The sequence below is a fragment of the Schistocerca serialis genome, chromosome 4 (genome assembly GCF_023864345.2).
Source record: "Schistocerca serialis cubense isolate TAMUIC-IGC-003099 chromosome 4, iqSchSeri2.2, whole genome shotgun sequence".
NCBI classification, from domain to species: Eukaryota; Metazoa; Arthropoda; class Insecta; order Orthoptera; family Acrididae; genus Schistocerca; species Schistocerca serialis.
In genome coordinates, this window is record NC_064641.1 from 419691683 (window position 1) to 419713705 (window position 22023).

Sequence of the window (22023 nt, forward strand, 5' to 3'; positions counted from 1 at the left end):
GAGACAGCCTGGAGGGATGCCATTCCCTTGGACAGCTGACTGAATTACCTACCTGAAAAATCAGTGGGATAAAAATTGGTATCGAGCCTTGAAGGACCTTGTCAGGGAGAGTTAGTAAAATATGGCTGTGCCAAGTGGTGCCATATGCATTACGTAGGTCACAAGAAGAACCGCAATGGCATGCCGGCATTTATAAAAAACCTATCAGACTGCTGTTTCCAAATGGACCACATGGTCAGTTGAGGATCATCCCTCCAGCAAATAACATTGAGAGGGGTACAAATGGTGCCAAGACTTAAGAACCAAAAAGGACCTATGGGAAACCATCCTTTCAAGCAGTTTTCAGAGCACATTGGTAAGGCTAACTGGTTGTTAGCTGCCAAGAGATGTTAGGTCTTTACTTGGATTAAGGCTTGGGATGATGATACCACCTTACCACCGAGAACGGAAGACACCTTCGAGCTAAATGAAAAAATTTAAAAAATAAAAAGTTCAGAATGGTGTAGTAAAAGAACTTTGACAGATAAGTCCAAATGGAGGATTTCTTTGTAATCATAAAGCAACTACCTTTCACATAAAAAAATCCAACAAAATATCTACCACTGTTCCAAAGATACAGCATTTTAAAAATTTTTCCAAAATTCAGATCATCACATCGCAGTGTTATCTTTAGAGGGCTGTACCTCTCAGCAGAAATTTTTTTGGAGAAAACAAAAAAAAAATGGACTATGTCAAATAAGTTATCTTATGTAGGTCTATTTCTATTCATGTATTCCCTTCTCGTTACTTAGTTATTCCTTTTACTGCTTTTTAAGTGTTGGAATGTGTTTTGTTGTGACTGATTTTGAGCAACTAGCGATGATCCCACATTTCGCTAATCCAACAAATGAACCAAATATTTTCTAGGATTTAGTCCAAAAGCCTAAGAAAGTTTTGAAGGTTCATAGCCCTTGCCTCGCAAAATTTTGACTGTCAAGTCAAGCTGGTAGCCATAATGTAGAATCTATGATGCATGATAGAGCCAAACAGCAGTCTGATAGTTTGGGCATTGCTGATAGTGATTGGTATCTCGGGCAGACATCGTGTCCAAGACAGAACGCAAGGTGGAAAAAAAGGAGCAGTACATTACAAGTACTAGTTTACACTGACTCCCTTGTTCCTAATTACAATGAAAGGCATGGCGGGACTAGTTCCTTTTCTCCTTTTGTCACAGAAAGTAGTCTCCCAGACTGACAATATTCAAAGGGAGCTCAATGATCAACAAATACCAGTAATACTTGGATTTTACATGACGTACAGTTTTCATCACATAAGTTTTCAGGAATGTGTATTTTGCATAAGCATTATCTTTCACTCACCAGTAATCCTACTGGAACATGGTTTGCTAGTGCAGTGTCATACTCCAAAATTGAATCTTTCCTTCAACATGTTTATCACACTGAGCCAAAATAAGTTATCAACCTACAAAAGCAAAGCTGCACAACAACCTGTAGCATTCTGACTGATGCTGGAACACAAGATTTCTATGAGTAATACAATCTGGATGAAAATTTCTACTGCTGCTTATTAAAATGTGTTTCTTTTTTATTCTAACTACCCTGATTCTGTTTCTTGAGAGCAGATGATTTTGCAAAAACAAAAATTAAATAGATATGTATAGTATCCAATATGAAACATATTTGTTCATATTCAAAAACAAATACCGAACCTGTTACCACCCTCCTGCACTGACCCACTATACCATCAAAATGGCAGACAGAAGCCACTCATTGATATTCAGTACCAAAACGTAAGCCGTACCAAGAATTATATTTATTCCCATGAAACCACATTTCTTGGCATTGGCAGATTTGGTTCAAATGGCTTTGAGCACTATGGGACTTAACATCTGAGGTCATCAGTCCCCTAGAACTTAGAACTACTTAAACCTAACTAACCTAAGGACATCACACAAATCCATGCCCGAGGCAGGATTCGAACCTGCGACCGTAGCGGTCGTGCGGTTCCAGATTGAAGTGCCTAGAACCGCTCAGCCACACCAGCCAGCATTGCCAGATCTAAACCAAATTCTCGCCTTTCAAATTAATTCTGCAATACCAGTCACTCAGTAATCACAACCAATATCGCAAAAAGATAATATAGAACAAAATAAAATAAATATTGTCAGTATTCTGTTCAGCTTCAGTGTGCACACACATCATTATGTCAAAGCAGATGTCTAAGTTAGTAGCTTTAAGAGGGCACTAAGAACAGTCACCGAAACCTCAAATTATTTAATAAGAATAGATAATCTCATAGTAGTAGTAATTTCCAGACTGCCGCCTGTTTAACAGCTGCATCCAGTGGTTTTATATCCAAGAACTTTCAGCAGAGCAATTCTCTACAGAAATTTACAGAATACCGTGTAATTGTGAAGAAGCATACTACTACTACTACTACTAATAATAATAATAATAATAATAACAATAATAATAGAGGAACACCAAGGCAACTGCAGAGAGGAGACACTGCCTTAGTAATTTTAACCCAGAGGAGGAAGGTGTGAAACTAAATGATATTTGTATTAAGTGCTGAAAAAGACGTACCAATCTTCCACCACTGGGTGACAGAAACAGCAAATGACAGCAACCAACAGCTGCCAACTTTGCTAGAGTTTTCAAAAAATGTGATAAGCCTCTGCATGGGATCACATGGAAATTGAATTTTACGTCAGTTAGCAACTAGCCAGAATGTGCACTGGACATTCAAAAAAGTTACAACCTACTTCAAGACACCCTCCACAGAAGAGGCAAAACATTGTGATTCAACAATAAATTCATCTGACTCCAGCATAATACCCCAAAATATTTTTGTAAGTAATTGATTATTTTCACATGATTAAACAGTTGTACACACAAAAGCTAATCGAACTGTGTGTGTGTGTGTGTGTGTGTGTGTGTGGGGGGGGGGGGGGGGGGGGGGGGGGCGCAACAGGAATTGGCTGCGGTCTGCCAATAGGTGTATGCTCTCTTACCTATGGTCAACACAGTCTAAATTGTATGTACTCTTGTGGAAATGGACTCAGCAAAATCTTGACAACCAAGTTGCATCAAACCAGGTGACTTGAGGTTGAATGATGAGAATGGTAGCACCAAAGATCTCTGGTCAGAATGCAAATGGGGAATACGTGTGCACGATTGTCCTTGTCTGACTTCAAAACCCATATACTTTTTGCATGTTGACCTCAACAACTGCAGATTTAGAATTAGCCATCACAGAATTATTGATGGCAAATCAATATCCCACCACTCTTCACTTGGTGGAACTGAAAGACTGATCATCTTGAAACATCTAGACAAGCACATGAGGAAGGAAGATTAGCATTTCAAAACACATTGTCATTGTGGTCATTATAGATGGAGCCTAAACTTTGATTGGGTAATGATAGGGAAGGAAACTGGCCATCCCTTTTCAGAGAGATCAAAGTATTCTCTCGAAATGATTAAAGGAAACCACAGAAAATCTAAATATTCACATCTAGATAGGAATTTTAAAGCCAATCCTCTTCAGTGTGTTCCAGTTTGATGGTTAAGTGCAGGCAATGAGTACATTGGCTACTGGTAAGGTAATGGAGTCTGTCTGGAAAATAACTGTCAGATTAAGAAGACGGACTACTGCATACACAAGTTTGTAGTACTGGTTGTCAGATGACTAATGATGTCACTTCCTGTGCCATCAAAAAACTTGAAGTAAACACATTTATAGAGCAGTAGACTGTGCTACCCTGGCAGATGACATAGTCTACAGCAAATCAGCAGCTCCCACCCATGGGTAGTGTCTTCCTGCAGACACATGTCAATGCCACACAGAAGTTCATCTGCATCTATATACACACTCTACAAGCTAAAGTAGAATCATTCTGCAGTCAGCCACAAACACTGCTTTCCTAAATTTTCTCAGTAGTCTCTTGTGAAAAGAACATCTGCTTCCTTCCAGGGATTCCCATTCGAGTTCCCAAAGCATCTCTATAATACTTGTGTATTGTCTGAAACTACTTTTAGCAAATCTAGCAGCACACCTCTAAATTACTTTAATTTCTTCCTTTCATCTGACCTAGTCAGAATCCCAATAAAGAATGGGTTGCAACTGTGTTCTATATGCAATCTCCTTTACAGATAAGCTACACCTTCCTAGAATTAGCCCAATAAAGAAAAGTCTACCATTCGCCTTCCTTACTACCAACCACTTACTTTATTTATATTGTATTTGGAAATTATAATGTTTTTCCTCTCATCTGCACCATCTTGCCTTTTTCTACATACAAAACACACTGACATTCATCACACCAAGTACAAATTCTGTTTAAGTCATCATGTATCCTCCAAAGTCAATGACAGTACTTTCCCATTTACTCCAATTCATAAGTAAAGAGTTGCATATTGCCACACACAGTATCTGGTAGAATATTTATGTATACAGAATAAAGAACAAGAGCAGTTTTATTACACTTCCCTGGGACACTCCTGACAACATTCTTGTCTCTGATAACACTTGACATTTGGAACATTGTACTGGATTCCATTCCTTAAGGGGCTCCGGGAAGGTTCAAAATCATGAAATGTTCAATTTTTTACTTTTTTGCATTTTAAAAATCTACATACTTTTCCCTTTCAATTGATATATAATTTATTCAGTTCAGAAGACTACAACCATTTTTAAAATATTTTTGAAATATGTTCTGAATGGGTATGACCCACTGAGGTGCTTTTAAACAGCTGTCAAATGTTTTACTCTGGAATCTACATGCTCATCATGTACATTTTAGTGATGTGAGAGAAAATAAGTGTTTTACAAAATAATAAGTGTTTTACAAAATAATTGTAACAAAATAAGTGTTGTGGCTAACCTGTGACAGTTCGATATATATCGCTTGCTCAATTGTAATGTTTTTCACGTTTACTTACTCGTTCATAATCCTAAAAATATTTGCTGTGGATTCTGTTCATTTAAGTCTGTTTTATTGAAGGATAATCATGGGTAAACAAAGTGACTAGAAATCCTCTGAAGAGTTTTAAGAAAAGGAGAAATGTTGGAAAGCCAAAGGTACGTGTTATTACCGTGAACAATAAAGACGATAACCAAATGTGTGAACCTCACTTGCTGGTACAGTTACCCATTGCAATGAAAGTGAGAAAGAAATTACTTCACAGATGAAGCTTGATCAGTTAGAGAAAAGTGTGAATGTTTTATCGGTGAATCAGATGTGAATGAAATATTTGATATGTCAGTTCTCAACAGAATTTTTGCAAACTATGTAAGATGTGGGGGAAGTGCAGTGAAGTCAGTCTGGAATTCACTATAAAAAATCATCTATGACTTGCCAGTGAAATGGAACTGAAGTGTGGTAAGCACTCATACATCACTACCTTTTTGGAACAGTGTTGCAGCTACTACAAGTGAAGAAAATGATAGCAAAATTTATGAACAAAACATTAGATTTGTTTATGTCTTGCGTACAATTGGTAAGGGTGGTACTGCAGGTGCAGTTTTCTGGGGCATGATGAATCTTCCAAATCCCCGAGCCAAGTTTACAAACTATAATAGATTTACAGGGTCTAAATTAGAAGTCATCTGTATAGAATCTATGAAGAAAGCTGTGGAAGAGGCAGTAATAGAAAACAAAGCTAATAGGGACTTGACTGTAGCATTCGATGGTACTTGGCGTAAATGGGTACACACATCTCTTCATGGTGTAGTATCTGCCACCGGTGTGTGTGTGTGTGTGTGTGTGTGTGTGTGTGTGTGTGTGTGTGTGTGTGTGTGTGTGTGTGTGTGTGTGTGTGTCCAGGAAAAAATAAAGGTACGCATGAAAATTATTACACAGCTAACTATAGTGGCAATAGTGGAGGAATGGAAGTGGTTGTTGCTGCTAGTATACCTCAACATTCTGTCGTGTGTGTTATGTGAATTACCTTGATGACAGTGATTGTAAAAGTTTCGGTGGTGCTGTGCAGATATTTGAGTGCTTGGACATGTACAGAAACGAATGTGATCAAGACTTCGGCCACAAAGTTTCATACAAAAAAAACAAAAACTCGGTGATGGTAAAGGGTTGGACGGGAAGGGAAGGTTAACTGACAGTGTAACTGACAAAATACAAAACTATTATGGAAAGGCTATTAGGCAAAACACACACGAAATGAAGATGACTGTTTGGGCTATTTTCTTTTTTTTTTCATACTTTTTCAACCTATGAAAGTCCCCATCATTACTTGTGTCCCAAAGGAGAAAAGAGTTGATGTGAGTACAACAAGGGACCACTAACTGGTGAAGTGTACAGTCACAAACACAGTTTGCCTTATGCAGTAATGGGGATGGAAAAACCTATTTTCAGAAACGGAAATACGGAAGTGTCCGATCCTGCCCGTCTGCTTTGACCCATGACGTCACAAATATGGCGGAAACGACCATAAACCATGATTCCAATATGGCGCATATAAAGTCGGTACGTACACATTATGAGGACGAAAATACATAGAAAAAAACACACACACACACACACACACACACACACACACACACACACTCTTTCTACAAAAAGCCTAATGACATTAACGGGACAAAGGTGGGAAATGGAGTGTTTTTGGGTGGGGGCAAACTAAATATAAACAAATTTAGACACCCAACCCCATAGAAAACCACACAAAACGACAAAAAAAACCGACATCACAAAACTCCCCAAACACCACTAAACACAATATCACGTGGAATCGGACACTTCCCTTGACCTATATAGCTCAACAGCAGCTCTCAATCCCATAAATTAGGATCAAACACTTCCCTTGGCCTATATAGCTCAAAAACATCTCCAGATACAGCCACACATTGGGATTGAACACTTCCCTTGACCTACGCACTGTTAATTTTATCTGTCATATCTATTCCTGAACAAAAACAACAACCGATTAATTTTACTAAAACTACTACACGATGTACAGCGAACAACACTAAATTAACCTTCACACAAAATCGTTAACCCACTGAAACGAATTCCACTACAAACACAGCTGACACTCGAACAATTCTGGATAATGAGCAAAAGCAAACCCATTACACCACACAAACGAAAACCCTCAGCATAGCACCAGAGGGCACAACAAACCACAATGACATCTACAAACGCATCACACTCACAAACCAAACTCCGCGCCGTCATGACGTCACACATGACAACACCCTTATGTCAAGGGTCAAAGCCGACGCATGGGATCGGACACGTCTGTCGACCCTCAGAAACTTAGCTATACAGGAACTGTTGGAAAAGTGTGCTCATGGAAAATCTCAAAGCCCCAATGAAAGCGTAAATAGTGTAAAATGATCAAGAATCACCAAGACTGTGTTTGTTGGAACACAAACACTTCACTTTGGTGTGTATGATGCTATTGCTACTTTCAATGATGGCAATATTGTAAGGTGCACAGTATTTCAAAATATGGTAATGAAGATAGGTTTCAACATGGTACGAACAATGCTTGCTTTAAATGTAAGCGTAGGCTTCCGCGGCCGTTGTCTTCTTCAATAAAATTCTTCAGAGTATCAGACCGCATCGTCATAATTTAAAATGCGCCAACGCTGGCCGAAACGTTGGCGCATTTTAAATTATGACGATGCGGTCTGATACCCTGAAGAATTTTATTGAAGAATGCTTGCTTTATGAAACTTCCTGACAGATTAAAACTGTGTGCTAGACCGAGACTTCAACTCCAGACCTTTGCTTTTCGCGGGCAAGTGCTCTACCATCTGAGCTACCCAAGCACGACTCATGCCCCATCCTCACAGCTTTACTTCCACCAGTACCTCATCTCCTACTTTCGAGTCCCGGTCCGGCACACAGTTTTAATCTACCAGGAAGTTTCATATTAGTGCACACTCCACTGCAGAGTGAAATCTCATTCTGGATGCTTGCTTTAGACAAGGAACATTTTCAGGCTGCTGACAGGGCTGTAAATAGTCTAGAAATACAAGCCAGTGTAAACAGGAGGAGGACGATGAGGAAGCTGGAGGAGGAGTTTGCAGAAAATGAAGATAATCCATCCTTTGGACCTGGAATGCACTAAAAAGGTAATCCACACTGTCACTCTATTCACAAAAGTTTTATTTTTTCAACAAATTACATGTTTTCACAGGATCTACCATAAGAATTAGCTTCCAATTTTCAGGAAATGTTAGACGGTCCCTTCCGTGTAACTTAACACAGCCATTTTCCAAAAACCTGTATATTGTTGTATTTATAAACAGAAAATGGCACAAAAATAGTGAATTTTCATTACAATACAAAAATTAATCTCTAACAACAAAATTAAATTTTAAAAAAATACCTGTGTTAAGTTGTAGCCAATACTCCAACAAATAACCAGCGAAAATTTCAACTTCCTAGCTAAAATATTTTACGACAAAACTTGTAACTTATAAGCACTATTTTAACATTGGAAAGATATGGCTTTCCGGAGCTCCTTATGAAACAAATGCTAAACAGAGTCCAAGCGACACCAAGCAGAGCAGTGAAAGATGTTTTCAATGTATCTGAATGAATAATCTTGTACACTGACCTGACACAAAATCCTAAGAACTTTTTATTTTCCACTGAACTATGTCAACAGGTCGAAGCAATCTACCCATATTCATGTCTATCAATCTGGCACTAAAACATAGGATTAAATAGATCATTGTAGGGCCCTACATATTAAACATACATTAATGAGATAAATTTCGCAGATTATATTATTGTAGAAAAGAATCTGTAAAATCAGTCTTCAGTTAGTGTGATCATATGTCCAATTAAAACGTTGGTTGTGGTGCTGCACAGATCTGAAGTACAGTTCAGGGCTCAGATGGCGAAACCAACTTGTGAATATAAAATAAATGTTCTGAAGTAGTCCTAGTTTGAGATATACGTTCCCTGTGTGTTTAATATGTTACATTATAAACATATAAAAATAGGACATATATACAGAAAAACTGAATTACATAGCAGTAAACACACTTTTATATATATTACTGCATATTAAGAAATGAAGATATCAGGTACATCAACTGCTTACTGTAGTATTTCAGGCTGAAGTGCTTTTCTCGCGCCATGGATGCAGTGAACAACAATTTATAGAATAAATACTTAGTTTTGGATCCTGCCCATGTTACTTAAGTCAGAGTAACGCCCTAGCTGTTGTTTCCCATTATCAAACTACGTTCAAAACATTTGAAAACATTGCACTTCTAGATGTGACGAGAAATTTCGGGAATAGAGAACGACAAATATCATATCACTAATTAATAAAAAGGGGAAATTGGCAAATGTTTAAAAGTTAATATAAATGTTTGAGCCCTATCTGAAAGAAGTACGTTGTTTTCAGTATAGTTTATTTTACATTCATAAGAGGGACACGAGTATTATAAATACAGAAGGGGAGGAGGGGGGGGGGGGGGCAGAAACCATCAATACAATCTCAGTACCAAGACGACACCAATTATTTGAGTTCAATTTGAACTATTGCGTAATTTTGTAGAACACTTACTCAAATTCGATATCGTTAGTACTGCTCAAATGTTGCTGTTACCGGTCTATAAATTATAGGAAAATATAATGGCCATACAGGATTCAAATATAACGAACAGTTAAAGAAATAAAGCACGGGAACACGGGAGTTCCTAACACAAATATTGACAGGTGATGTCAGAAAATTCGAGACCGATATCACAAATTTGTTCTTATCTTGCTACGAATGAATATTCGTTGAAGCACTACTGACCATTCTCCGGAATGAATTAACACGCCTCCGTTGGCGTGTGCTGTATTTAGCGACATTTCAAAAATTTCTATTTACTCCCAGCCTAAATCCACAATCACAACTTCCTCACTGAGAGTGAGAATGTGTCACTCAAGATCTGTGACTGTGTGCTTCCCGTTAGTGTCTTGTTTGCCATCACATGACTGCGTGACGTAACCTCCGGGAGTTAATACATCGCTGGTTTTAAGCGCAAAAATCAATGCACGTATTTTAACAGACATGCGTAGAAGTAGTTGTGCTGTGGCTTGGGAGTATGAAGGACTATGTGTATATAAATATGAGGTACCCGTTGTATAAATATTGAAACATGACCGTCTTTCGACTGATAAATGCAGGAATGCCTGATGTATGAGTTTATCGGCTCAAAAGGTCTCAAAACGCGGTACGCTCGCCGCTCGAGAGATGCTGTCGGGCTCCATCCTAGCATTTGAATTTGTAAATAAAATGTATAGATAAAAACAGCCGCTATTGACATTGACACCTTTCGACAGTTGGAGAAATTTTGGCAAAATTGGAGACTGAGGCAATTCGAACAACAATGGACGAAAATTTAAGCAGAGGATACATACAGTTAGGGAAAGCCCGAACAGCAAATGACTTCAGATTTACAAATGGTTTCAGCCATCTCTCGCCGCCAATAGATAAATGTAATTGCATATATTTTGCGCTTGTATTGGCTGGTGTCGGATTTCTTCTTCCGTATAACAGGCAAGCTTCTATGTGTTTCTGTGACGCAGAGAGTGTCAACAGGAGTGACACTATCTGCTACATATGGAACTGCACAAACTATAGCTTCAGTAATGAAATTTCTTTCTTACAGCTTCATTATTGCCGTGGATTATTTTCAAGCTCGTTATCCTGGGACTACCATTGTGTTTGACATGTCATTAGTTTACATTGTGATGGCATTTTTTGCCGTGCTTGCAAATAATGTTTTAGTTGAAACATTGTCCTTGGACACCCGGATCACATTTGGTAAATAGAAAAGTTCAGTATTCATACCATCCCATTAGAAAAAAAAGAGAATTACCACATACAAATTACTTTTTATGTTGCAGGTTATCTGGTATCATTCATAACATTATTTTTTGTAGCGGTATGTGAAATATGGTGGGAAGCATTTGGAGCATCTACTTCATATACTATAAATCTAGTAGCTGTTGCTGTTGTTGCTCTTGGCTGCACAGGTAGGCGCCAATTTCAGTATTCAGCATCTGTTGAGAGAATATTTCCCTGACGAAAACAGAGCGATGCTGAATGGAAATAGTAGATTGTATGTTGATTTATAATGTAATGGACTTAACCATTTAATTTTCAAAATGTTTCCTTTCAGTACAACAGTCAAGCTTTTATGGGTATACTAGTATGCTTCCAAGCAGGTATACACAAGCTGTAATGGCTGGAGAAAGTAAGTTTTCCTTTCTCATTCTCCTAGTTCTAAGGCATTTTCAGTGGCATAAAAATAAATAAATAAAATAAACCTTTCACTTCCATCTCGAAAAGTCAGTTATTTAATGAGAAATAAATCCCTTTTGCCAGGTGAATGTATATGGTGTTTAATCTTGAGATACAGCAGTGTATTTGTGACTTAGCATCATCTTTTACACAAGCTATGTTATCGTACCAGAAGGTTGATGTGCTTTCTCAGTCTCTTTTGTCATTCATCCATCATGTTCTGTAGGTCATGTCATGAAGGAGAATGTTTAGAGATGTAGAAGGGAACAAGGCACGTTTAAACAGAGAAGCAGCTAACACAAGCTTATTCTGTTTGTGCTATTAAGAATGAATTGGTACTATATTCTGTTTCTGTTTAGAGGGCTAAATGTATTTAATAAAATTATACAAAAAATATTACTTTGAAATAAGCTATTTCCATAGCTATGCATATGTTGAATATTTGTATCAGTTTACCTACTGATACCAGGTGCCGGCTTTGTAACATGACATAAAAAGATGTTATTAACTTCGTAAGTGTATAAATAGAAAGAGGACAGAATACTGACATTTTTTTCATATATTATTTTTTGTAATTTAGGTTTGGTGGCCAACACAGGTGTGGCATGCCCTGAGGTCTACATTAGATTGGAAGGTGACAGGGTGTGAAATGGCAAAGACTTCAATTAATCTGACTATTTCATGTTTCCCTGAGTCTTCCTGCTGTTTCAGAATTTATTTAATGCCACTAAACAAAGTGCTGCAGCAATTATTCAAATTTGCCATTACTGAACTACTTGAAACCTCATATGATTTGATTTTTTAAATGTTTGGTCTGTTGATTACATATTTTACAAGTAGTGTACTAGTAATGAAGGACATATGATCACATATATACGGTATACTATTTTACTTATTTTCTAAAAACAATTGGTTGCTTATAACATTAAAACCTGCAATTTACTGGCCTATGTTTAAGTGGATGGTTAAGATAGTGAAATAAATTAAGGTAGATATTTTAATTGGGGTGATATAAGTAAATAAATTTACCTTTTACAAATTAAAATGCAATTTATCATCATAACTTGAGCTGAAATACAAAATTTTGTTTTCATGACATAAGGAACGCATTTTACTTTTAAGGCTATGTTTTAGCTAAGTGATTTCCTCTACCATTGCGCTAAAGAATGCCTTATAACTCTATGAATTCCTTCATTTTATAGAAAGGTTCTTCTATGAGGCAAGTTTTTAATTTTCTTTTGGGTCATTCCATGTCAAGTGTCCCAGTTTAGAAGATGATCCCAGCTCTACCATCTTCAATTTTGATGAAATTTGTACAGGATGTACCTCAGGGCCCTACATGAGCTTATGCAACGTTTCAGGCTCACCTGTAACTTGGTTGAGGTGCTAGAGCCATTTTCGTGAAGACCACTTTTACAGAGACTGAGAAGTCATGAAGAAATCGTCAAGTTTGGCATTACACTGTTCCTAATGTAAAAGAGATAGACTCTTGCTTCTGGGTATTGTGGTACAGCTTTGTGTGCTCTACACACATACTGGTATGTTGTACACTATCAATTTTATTCTTATAGACATCAACATCTTCATCTTCGTTTGGGTCTGCAGAAATAATTAATCACATCATAGCCTCTTATTATTAGATTAGCACTTCTAATTTTTTGTTATCTAGCTATTGAATATTTTGGTGCAAGGCTTTAGTTATAGTTTCCTTTTGATGCCTCTGGAGTTGTTGAATCTGTTGTAGCTACAGACTGACATGTGACCAAATTGTATTCACTATTATTTATCTTGTCTTTCTTCTCTTTTATTGGCTGTGGAATAAAGGACAGAATACTGAGGTGAGGGCCAAGGAGGCTAATAACAGAAATGAAGAAATAGGTTCTTGGCTCTTGGCAAGATTAATGTAGTTTATTAAACAAATTGTTCCAGACACTATGTTTACAGGTTCTTGGTGAAACCTTGTCCAGTTAATGGCTGATGCAAGCCAAATACTACTACACACAGTCATGTCACCAACAAATTTAAAATTCACAGACATTACATTGGCAGTCAGTGTTTCTCGGTGGCCACTGAAGGCAGGGCCTACTTTTGCAAACTGTACCTTCTGTGTCTGGTTTGAGAGAGATACTTGGACATGCAATGAATGGCCAGTAGGCTGTATTGGTTCGATTTATTTGGCAACATTATTAGATGATATTAAATGGACCACCTTCTTAGTTAACCTTTGTATGTCTGATTTCTAAAATACTGACAATATTCTCAGAATGGCAATACCTTGATTAAGAAAGTTGGGTACAATTATGATGACTTAATGTAATAATTTTTATTGCAACTGAAGACGTGGCTGTAAGCCATGAAACTGGTAGTGTGGTCAATTAAGATCAAGTTTTTCAGCTGGTATTTTCATTCATCGATAATGGTATCAAATTCAGTTGATCAGCTGGTCAAGAAACTTAGCTGAAGGTGCTTGCACTAGGAGCCATTTTTCACTTTGTTAACGGAGAAATAATGCTGTTGTCATATTTTGCATATTTCCATTCTACTCTCTCCTACATTGTAATCACATGGAAAAATACTGCAGGAGCTGAAAAAAAAAATCTTCAAACCTCAGAAACAACCTGTGAGATTAATATATGGGGTCTCTGACATTGTAGGCTCTCCCGGTGTAACAAGTCTTGAAAGTCTCTTTGGGTTTGCTGCCGGATCCTAAAATCAATTCGATTCGATATCTCGGCGATCCAACTGGTCACCATCTTCAGGAAAATGCTGTGTCTGCTGATGAGTCTCACTGAGAACTCCAGTTCTCAGCAGGACTCATCAGTAGACACAGCATTCTCCTGTAGCTCGCACTATTCGTCCACGAGACTCAGAGGGCCATAGACACGGGTTCCCAGGTAGATGCCGTGTTTCTTGACTTCCGCAAGGCATTCGATACAGTTCCCCACAATTGTTTAATGAACAAAGTAAGAGCATATGGACTATCAGACCAATTGTGTGATTGGATTGAAGAGTTCCTAGATAGCAGAACGTAGCATGTCATTCTCAATGGAGAGAAGTCTTCCAAAGTAAGAGCGATTTCAGGTGTGCCACAGGGGAGTGTCGTTGGACCGTTGCTATTCACAATATACATAAATGACCTTGTGGATGACATCGGAAGTTCGCTGAGGCTTTTTGCGGATGGTGCTGTGGTATATCGAGAGGTTGTAACAGTGGAAAATCGTACTGAAATGCAGGAGGATCTGCAGTGAATTGACACATGGTGCAGGGAATGGAAATTGAATCTCAATGTAGACAAGTGTAATGTGCTGCAAATACATAGAAAGAAAGATCCCTTATCATTTAGCTACAATATAGCAGGTCAGCAACTGGAAGCAATTAATTCCATAAATTATCTGGGCGTACGCATTAGGAGTGATTTAAAATGGAATGATCATATAAAGTTGATCGTCGGTAAAGCAGATGCCAGACTGAGATTCATTGGAAGAATCCTAAGGAAATGCAATCCGAAAACAAAGGAAGTAGGTTACAGTACACTTGTTCGCCCACTGATTGAATACCGCTCAGCAGTGTGGGATCCGTACCAGATAGGATTGATAGAAGAGATAGAGAAGATCCAACGGAGAGCCGCGCGCTTCATTACTGGATCATTTAGTAATCACGAAAGCGTTACGGAGTTGATAGATAAACTCCAGTGGAAGACTGCAGGAGAGATGCTCAGTAGCTTGGTATGGGGTTTTGTTGAAGTTTCGAGAACATACCTTCACCGAGGAGTCAATCAGTATATTGCTCCCTCCTACATATATCTTGCGAAGAGACAATGAGGATAAAACCAGAGAGATTAGAGCCCACACAGAGGCATACTGGCAATCCTTCTTTCCACGAACAATACGAGACTGGAATAGAAGGGAGAACCGATAGATACTCAAGGTACCCTCTGCCACACACCGTCAGGTGGCTTGCGGAGTATGGATGTAGATGTAGAGATGGGGACCAGTTGGATCGCCGACATACTGAATCGAGTCGATTTTAGGATCTGGCAGCAAACCTGAAGAGACTTTCAAGAATATGGGGTCTCTCTCTGAACATCATGAAGGGATCTCTTCAAGTCTCTCTGAATATTTATTTTCGTAGGTCAATATACATACTCACTGACAATGTTTATAGCTGACAACACGGAATTATTTCAAAAAAATTCTGATGTTCACAAGCACAACACAACACTGATGAAAAATTTCCTCTATGACTCTGTTACTCTCATGAAAGTACACAGCAGAGATTATGAGTAATGTATGAAAGTATACAATAAGCTTCTTCTCAACGTAAGAAAGGAAATTAATAATGTACAGGTTTTCAAAAGGGACATTCCATGTAAAGTGTCCTCAGGCTCCCAGCTCGACGATCTTCAATTTTGATGAAATTTGTACAGGATGTACCTGAGGGCCCTACATTAACTTATGCAAAGTTTCAGGCTCACTTGTAACTTGGTTGAGGTGCTAGAGTCATTTTCGTGACCACCACTTTGGCAGAGACCGAAAAGTCGAGAAGAAATCGTCAAGTTTGACATTACACTGTCCCTAATGTAAAAGAGCTAGACTCTTTCTTCTTGGTATTGTGGTACAAAGTTGTGTGCTCTACACACAAATGTTGCAAATAGAGTTCAGAAAGCAATACATTTGGCATAAACTCATTTCAAAGTGGGCAGCAAATCATGTCGCGAGAAATTTGCCCCATAGTTTAACGATGGATAAGTAGTGGGGAAAGTGTGCTATGGACGTGGTCTTTTGCCAAACTACTGTCTGTCTAGGTGTTTAGTATATCAGAAATTTTGGCCTGGCTTGTGTGTTTAATTACTGTGCTACCATCCTGTAAATTTGCTAAAAAACATGACTGTATCAAAATATACCTGTGTTCAAAGTCATGTATCTCAAAATTGACACCTACCACATTACATTCATTAACACCATTCAACAGAGCACATTTCATTCTATTAAAAAAACTTATTTTCATTTTGTCTCTTTGGGTAAGGTGCAAAACTGTTGCCTAAAATTTGGAATTTTGTTGATTATGTCTTCATTGTTTCAGTATTCATTCTGCTGTTTATTCGGTGATTTTAAACCTGTTTGTGAAGGGTTCATTGCTAAATTTAACCATTTAACTGTACTAGAGACTGCTACATAATTTTTGGGGAGCTGAATGCTGGAGTTCTCAGCGGGGCTCATCAGCACACACAGCATTCTCCTGAAGATGGCGACCAGTTGGATCGCCGAGATATCAAATCGAATTGATTTTAGGATCCAGCAGCAAACCCGAAGAGACTTTCAAGACTTCTTACGCCGGGAGAGCCTACAGTGTCAAAGTTCCCATATGTTAATCTCACAGGTTGTTTCTCAGGTTTGAAGTTTTTTTTTTTTTTTTTTTTTTCCCAGCTCCTGTAGCATTTTTCCATGTGATTACAATGTAGGAGAGAGTAGAATGGAAATATGCAAAATATGACAACAGCATTATTTCTCCGTTAACAAAGTGAAAAATGGCTCCTAGTGCAAGCACCTTCAGCTAAGTTTCTTGACCAGCTGATCAACTGAATTTGATACCATTATTGATGAATGAAAATACCAGCTGAAAAACTTGATCTTAATTGACCACACTACCAGTTTCATGGCTTACAGCCACGTCTTCAGTTGCAATAAAAATTATTACATTAAGTCATCATAATTGTACCCAACTTTCTTAATCAAGGTATTGCCATTCTGAGAATATTGTCAGTATTTTAGAAATCAGACATACAAAGGTTAACTAAGACGGTGGTCCATTTAATATCATCTAATAATGTTGCCAAATAAATCGAACCAATACAGCCTACTGGCCATTCATTGCATGTCCAAGTATCTCTCTCAAACCAGACACAGAAGGTACAGTTTGCAAAAGTAGGCCCTGCCTTCAGTGGCCACCGAGAAACACTGACTGCCAATGTAATGTCTGTGAATTTTAAATTTGTTGGTGACATGACTGTGTGTAGTAGTATTTGGCTTGCATCAGCCATTAACTGGACAAGGTTTCACCAAGAACCTGTAGACATAGAGTCTGGAACAATTTGTTTAATAAACTACATTAATCTTGCCAAGAGCCAAGAACCTATTTCTTCATTTCTGTTATTAGCCTCCTTGGCCCTCACCTCAGTATTCTGTCCTTTATTCCACAGCCAATAAAAGAGAAGAAAGACAAAATAAATAATAATGAATACAATTTCGTCACATGTCAATCTGTAGATACAACAGATTCAACAACTCCAAAGGCATCGAAAGGAAACTACAATTAAAGCCTTGCACCAAAATATTCAATACCTAGACAACAAAAATCTAGAAGTGCTAATCTAATAATAAGAGGCTTTAATGTGATTAATTATTTCTGTAGACCCAAATGAAGACGAAGATGTTGCTGTCTATAAGAAGAAAATTGATAGTGTACAAGATACCAGTTACTGCAACCTTTAGCATGCATTAAAAAAGATTAAGGAATTACTGGAATGTGAGTAAAGAACCAAGAATTTTCTGTCTATACAGGTCTCCAGATGATAATATTACATTTCTGAAAAACCTTGTAAAATTGTTATGGAAGTCTAACATGAATGGTGGTGTAATATGTGGAGACTACAACATAGAAATGGGTAGTAAAGAATTAAAACCAAAACAAGAATTAAAAGAAACATTATTACAATATAATATTAAAATAATAACAAATGTTCCTACAAGAATGGCAGATCAGTCAAGCCATCATTCATAACATTATCACTAATATAGGAAATAGTGAATGTGAAGCAGAAGTTCTGCAAACGGCAATCTCTGATCATGAGAGTTAATGTTATGTATCTACAAAAATAGCAGCTCAAAAACAGAAATAAAGTAAGAGAAGAGCAAAGTCAGGATTATAGATCTACAGTACATGAAACTTTTAAAATAACATTGAGGAAAGAAGATTGGATTGAAACAATACAAGCCCAAAGCACGTATGAGAAGTATGGTGCATTTCTTAACACACTAATGCAGTCTTCCATAGAATGATGTGTCAGGTAAAGAAAGTTACAGCAGGAAGTGGATCAACAAAGAAATAAAAGAAATGTGCATTTCGTGGAACTGTTTCAACGTCACGATTGGCCTCATCCTAATACAGCCGTCAGGCGGAATAACATGAGACTTGGGGGGTGCACTGATGACAGAAGGCACGAGTCACATTTCAGTGGTGTCGGTGGAGTCTATCAGCAGGATGGGTTTCACTAGACATGGCCTACACCTCAACAGGTATGGAAAGAGGAGGTTGGCAAAGCTTATAGGTGACAGCATAGATGGCGGTGGTGGGATCACTCATGGGAAAATTCCGGTAGTTGTGGGTATTAGAGCTGTACCTTTTTTAGATTGAAGTCATCTGATAGGTATTCCTGTTTAAGGGAAGTCTCTCTAACAAAGAAACCACTTTCGACAAAGCTTATGTATCCGATTAATGAGGGAATTAGTATATTTCATCAAAATATATGAGGTATTAGAGATAAAGTTAGTGAACTGCTTATAGATGTTGACTCTGAAATTATTGGTATATCTGAACACTTCTTAGATAAGGAGATAATTCAGAGGCTTCCTTTACCAGGATACAGGTTGGCTGGCAGCTTTTCTAGGAGCTCTTTGCGGTGTGGGGGAGTAGCCATGTATGTGAAAAATGGCATCCCATTTGAGTCAGTTGATGTTTCAAAGTACTGCACTGAAAAGGTGTTTGAATGTTGTGTGCAGGTGTGGTTAAATTTAGTGGAGCTAAACTTCTTACAGTTGTTATTTATAGATCCCCAGACTCCGATTTCACAATATTTTTGCTAAAGCTAGAGGAAGTTCTTGGTTCACTTTATAGGAAATACAAAAAGTTAGTTATATGTGGTGACTTCAATATTAATTGTATAAGTGATTGTGCAAGGAAAAGGATGCTGGTAGACTTCCTTAATTCATATAATCTTATGCAAACCGTATTCTTTCCAACGAGAGTGCAAGGGAACAGTAGAACAACCACAGACAACATTTTTGTTCATTCCTCATTACTTAGAAGGGCATTCTGTTAGCAAAAAGGTGAATGGCTTTTCAGATCATGATGCACAAATTTTAACTCTAAAAGATTTTTGTGCTGCAACACATGTTAAATATAGTTATCAACTTTTTAGGAAAGCTGATCCAGTTGCTGTAGAGACCTTTGTAAACCTTATCAAGGAACAAGAGTGGCAAGATGTTTATAGTGCTGATACAGTAGACGATAAATATAATGCTTTCCTCAAAACTTTTCTTGTGCTCTTTGAAAGTTGCTTTCCGTTAGAACGTTCAAAACAGGGTACTAGCACAAACATGCAGCCTGGGTGGCTGACTAAAGGGATAAGAATATATTGTAGAACAAAGTGGCAATTATATCAAAACGTTAGAAACAGTCACAATCTAAATGCAGCAGCCCATTACAAACAGTATTGTAAGGTGCTTAAAAAAGTTATTAGGAAGGCAAAAAGTATGTGGTATGCAGATAGAATAGCTAAGTCTCAGGATAAAATTAAAATCATATGGTCAGTCGTAAAGGAAGTGGCTGGTTTGCAGAGACAGGTCGAGAATATTGAATCAGTGCGTAGTGGGAATGTCCGTGTTACTGATAAGTCGCATATATGTACAGTATTTAATAATCACTTTCTGAATATAGCAGGTGAACTAAATAGAAACCTAGTCCAAACAGTGAATCATATAGCGCTCATAGAAAAAAGAGTTCCGAGACTGTTACCTGAAATGCTCCTCCATGATACTGACAAGAGGGAGATTGAGTTAATAATTCACTAAGGACCAAGAACTCTCATGGATATGACGGGGTATCTAGCAGAATACTGAAGTATTGTTCTATGTATGTTAGCCCAGTACTTAGCCATATCTGTAACTTTTCCTTTAGGAGTGGTCGGTTTCCTGACCGATTAAAGTACTCGGTAGTGAAGCCACTTTATAAAAGGGAGACAGGGATAATGTTGACAATTATAGACCTATTTCTATGCCAACGGTGTTTACTAAAGTTATCGAGAGGGTTGTATATACAAGGTTACTGGAGCATTTAAATTCCCATAATTTGCTGTCAAATGTAGTTTGGTTTTAGAAATGGCTAAACAACTGAAAATGCTATATTCTCTTTTCTCTGTGAGGTTTCGGACAGATTAAATAAAAGACTGCGAACGTTGGGTGTTTTCTTTGATTTAACGAAGGCTTTTGACTGTGTTGACCACAAAATATTACTGCAGAAGTTGGACCATTATGGAGTAAGGGGAGTAGCTTACAATTGGTTCGCCTCTTACTTTAAGAACAGAAAGCAGAAGGTAATTCTCCGCAATATTGAGAGTGGTAGTGATGTTCAGTCCCAATGGGGCACTGTTAAGTGGGGCATTCCCCAAGGGTCAGTGCTGGGGCCACTGCTGTTTCTTATTTATATAAATGATATGCCTTCTAGTATTACACGTGATTCAAAAATATTTCGGTTTGCTGATGACACCAGCTTGGTAGTGAAGGATCTTGTGTTTAATACTGAAACAGTATCAAATAATGTAGTTAATGAAATAAGTTCATGGCTTGTGGAAAATAATTTGATGCTAAATCACAGTAAGAATCAGTTTTTACAGTTTCTAACTCACAATTCAACAAGAACCGATATTTTGATCAGACAGAATGGGCATATTGTAAGCAAGACGGATCAGTTCAAATTCCTAGGCGTTCGGATAGATAGTAAGCTGTTGTGGAAAGCCCATGTTCAGGATCTTGTTCAGAAACTAAATGCTGCTTTATTTACCATTAGAACAGTATCTGAAATAAGTGACAGTTCAACATGAAAAGTAGTCTACTTCGCATATTTTCATTCGCTTATGTTATATGGTATTATTTTTTGGGGTAATTCTTCTGATTCAAAAAGGGTATTTTTGGCTCAAAAATGGGCTGTTCGAGCTATGTGTGGTGTAAGTTCGAGAACCTCTTGTCAACCCCTATTCAATAGTCTGGGAATTCTGACAGTGCCCTCACAGTATATATTTTCTTTAACGTTTGTTGTTAGCAATATTAGCTTATTCCCAAGAGTTAGCAGCTTTCACTCAGTTAATACTAGGCAGAAATCAAATCTTCATGCGGAATGCACTTCCTTGACTCTTGTGCAGAAAGGAGTGCAGTATTCTGCTGCATCCATTTTCAATAAGTTACCACAAGAACGCAAAAATCTTAGCAGTAGCCCAAACACTTTTAAGTCCAAACTGAAGAGTTTCCTCAAGACTCACTCCTTCTATTCTGTCGAGGAGCTCCTGGAAGAGCTGAAAAATTAAGCAAATTCCAGTGTTACATTGTTGATTTTCTTTATTTAAACTTACGAATTGTCACCTGAATATGTTTCTTATATTTCATTTTATCTGTTTCCACTATCGTGTTATAATTTCATGTATTAACTCATTCCATGACCATAGAGATTTCTCCTTAATGTGGTCCTACGGAACAATAAATAAATAAACTAAGGACTAGAGTGAAAGAACTCAAACAGGGAATATGAAGACACACAAAAAGTATCAGAAGGACAGGCAATCAATAAGAGTTCAATAAACAGAGTTGTAGCAAATTCATATCGTAAAAGTAAAAGAGGATGGGACATAATCAACACTGAAAGATGCAGTGAAAACAGTATAAATAGAAATTTTACTAACTCAACTGAAGTGAGA

At 37.7% G+C, this 22023-nt stretch overlaps 2 protein-coding genes across 2 annotated transcripts in view; one reads left to right on the forward strand and one right to left on the reverse strand.

The window, feature by feature from the left end:
• LOC126475004 (WW domain-binding protein 2) overlaps window positions 1-9943 on the reverse strand; it is a 133386-nt gene extending 123443 nt beyond the window's left edge. Inside the window, exon 1 of the mRNA XM_050102543.1 lies at window positions 9786-9943. Within this exon, the coding sequence (XP_049958500.1) occupies window positions 9786-9841 (56 nt within the window). The 5' untranslated portion in view covers window positions 9842-9943. The remainder of the gene's footprint in view (window positions 1-9785) is intronic.
• A 103-nt stretch (window positions 9944-10046) lies between these two features.
• LOC126475003 (equilibrative nucleoside transporter 4) overlaps window positions 10047-22023 on the forward strand; it is a 203482-nt gene continuing 191505 nt past the window's right edge. The window contains exons 1-5 of the mRNA XM_050102542.1: window positions 10047-10206; window positions 10316-10532; window positions 10645-10799; window positions 10883-11011; window positions 11158-11232. Of these exons, the coding sequence (XP_049958499.1) occupies window positions 10173-10206; window positions 10316-10532; window positions 10645-10799; window positions 10883-11011; window positions 11158-11232 (610 nt within the window). The 5' untranslated portion in view covers window positions 10047-10172. The remainder of the gene's footprint in view (window positions 10207-10315; window positions 10533-10644; window positions 10800-10882; window positions 11012-11157; window positions 11233-22023) is intronic.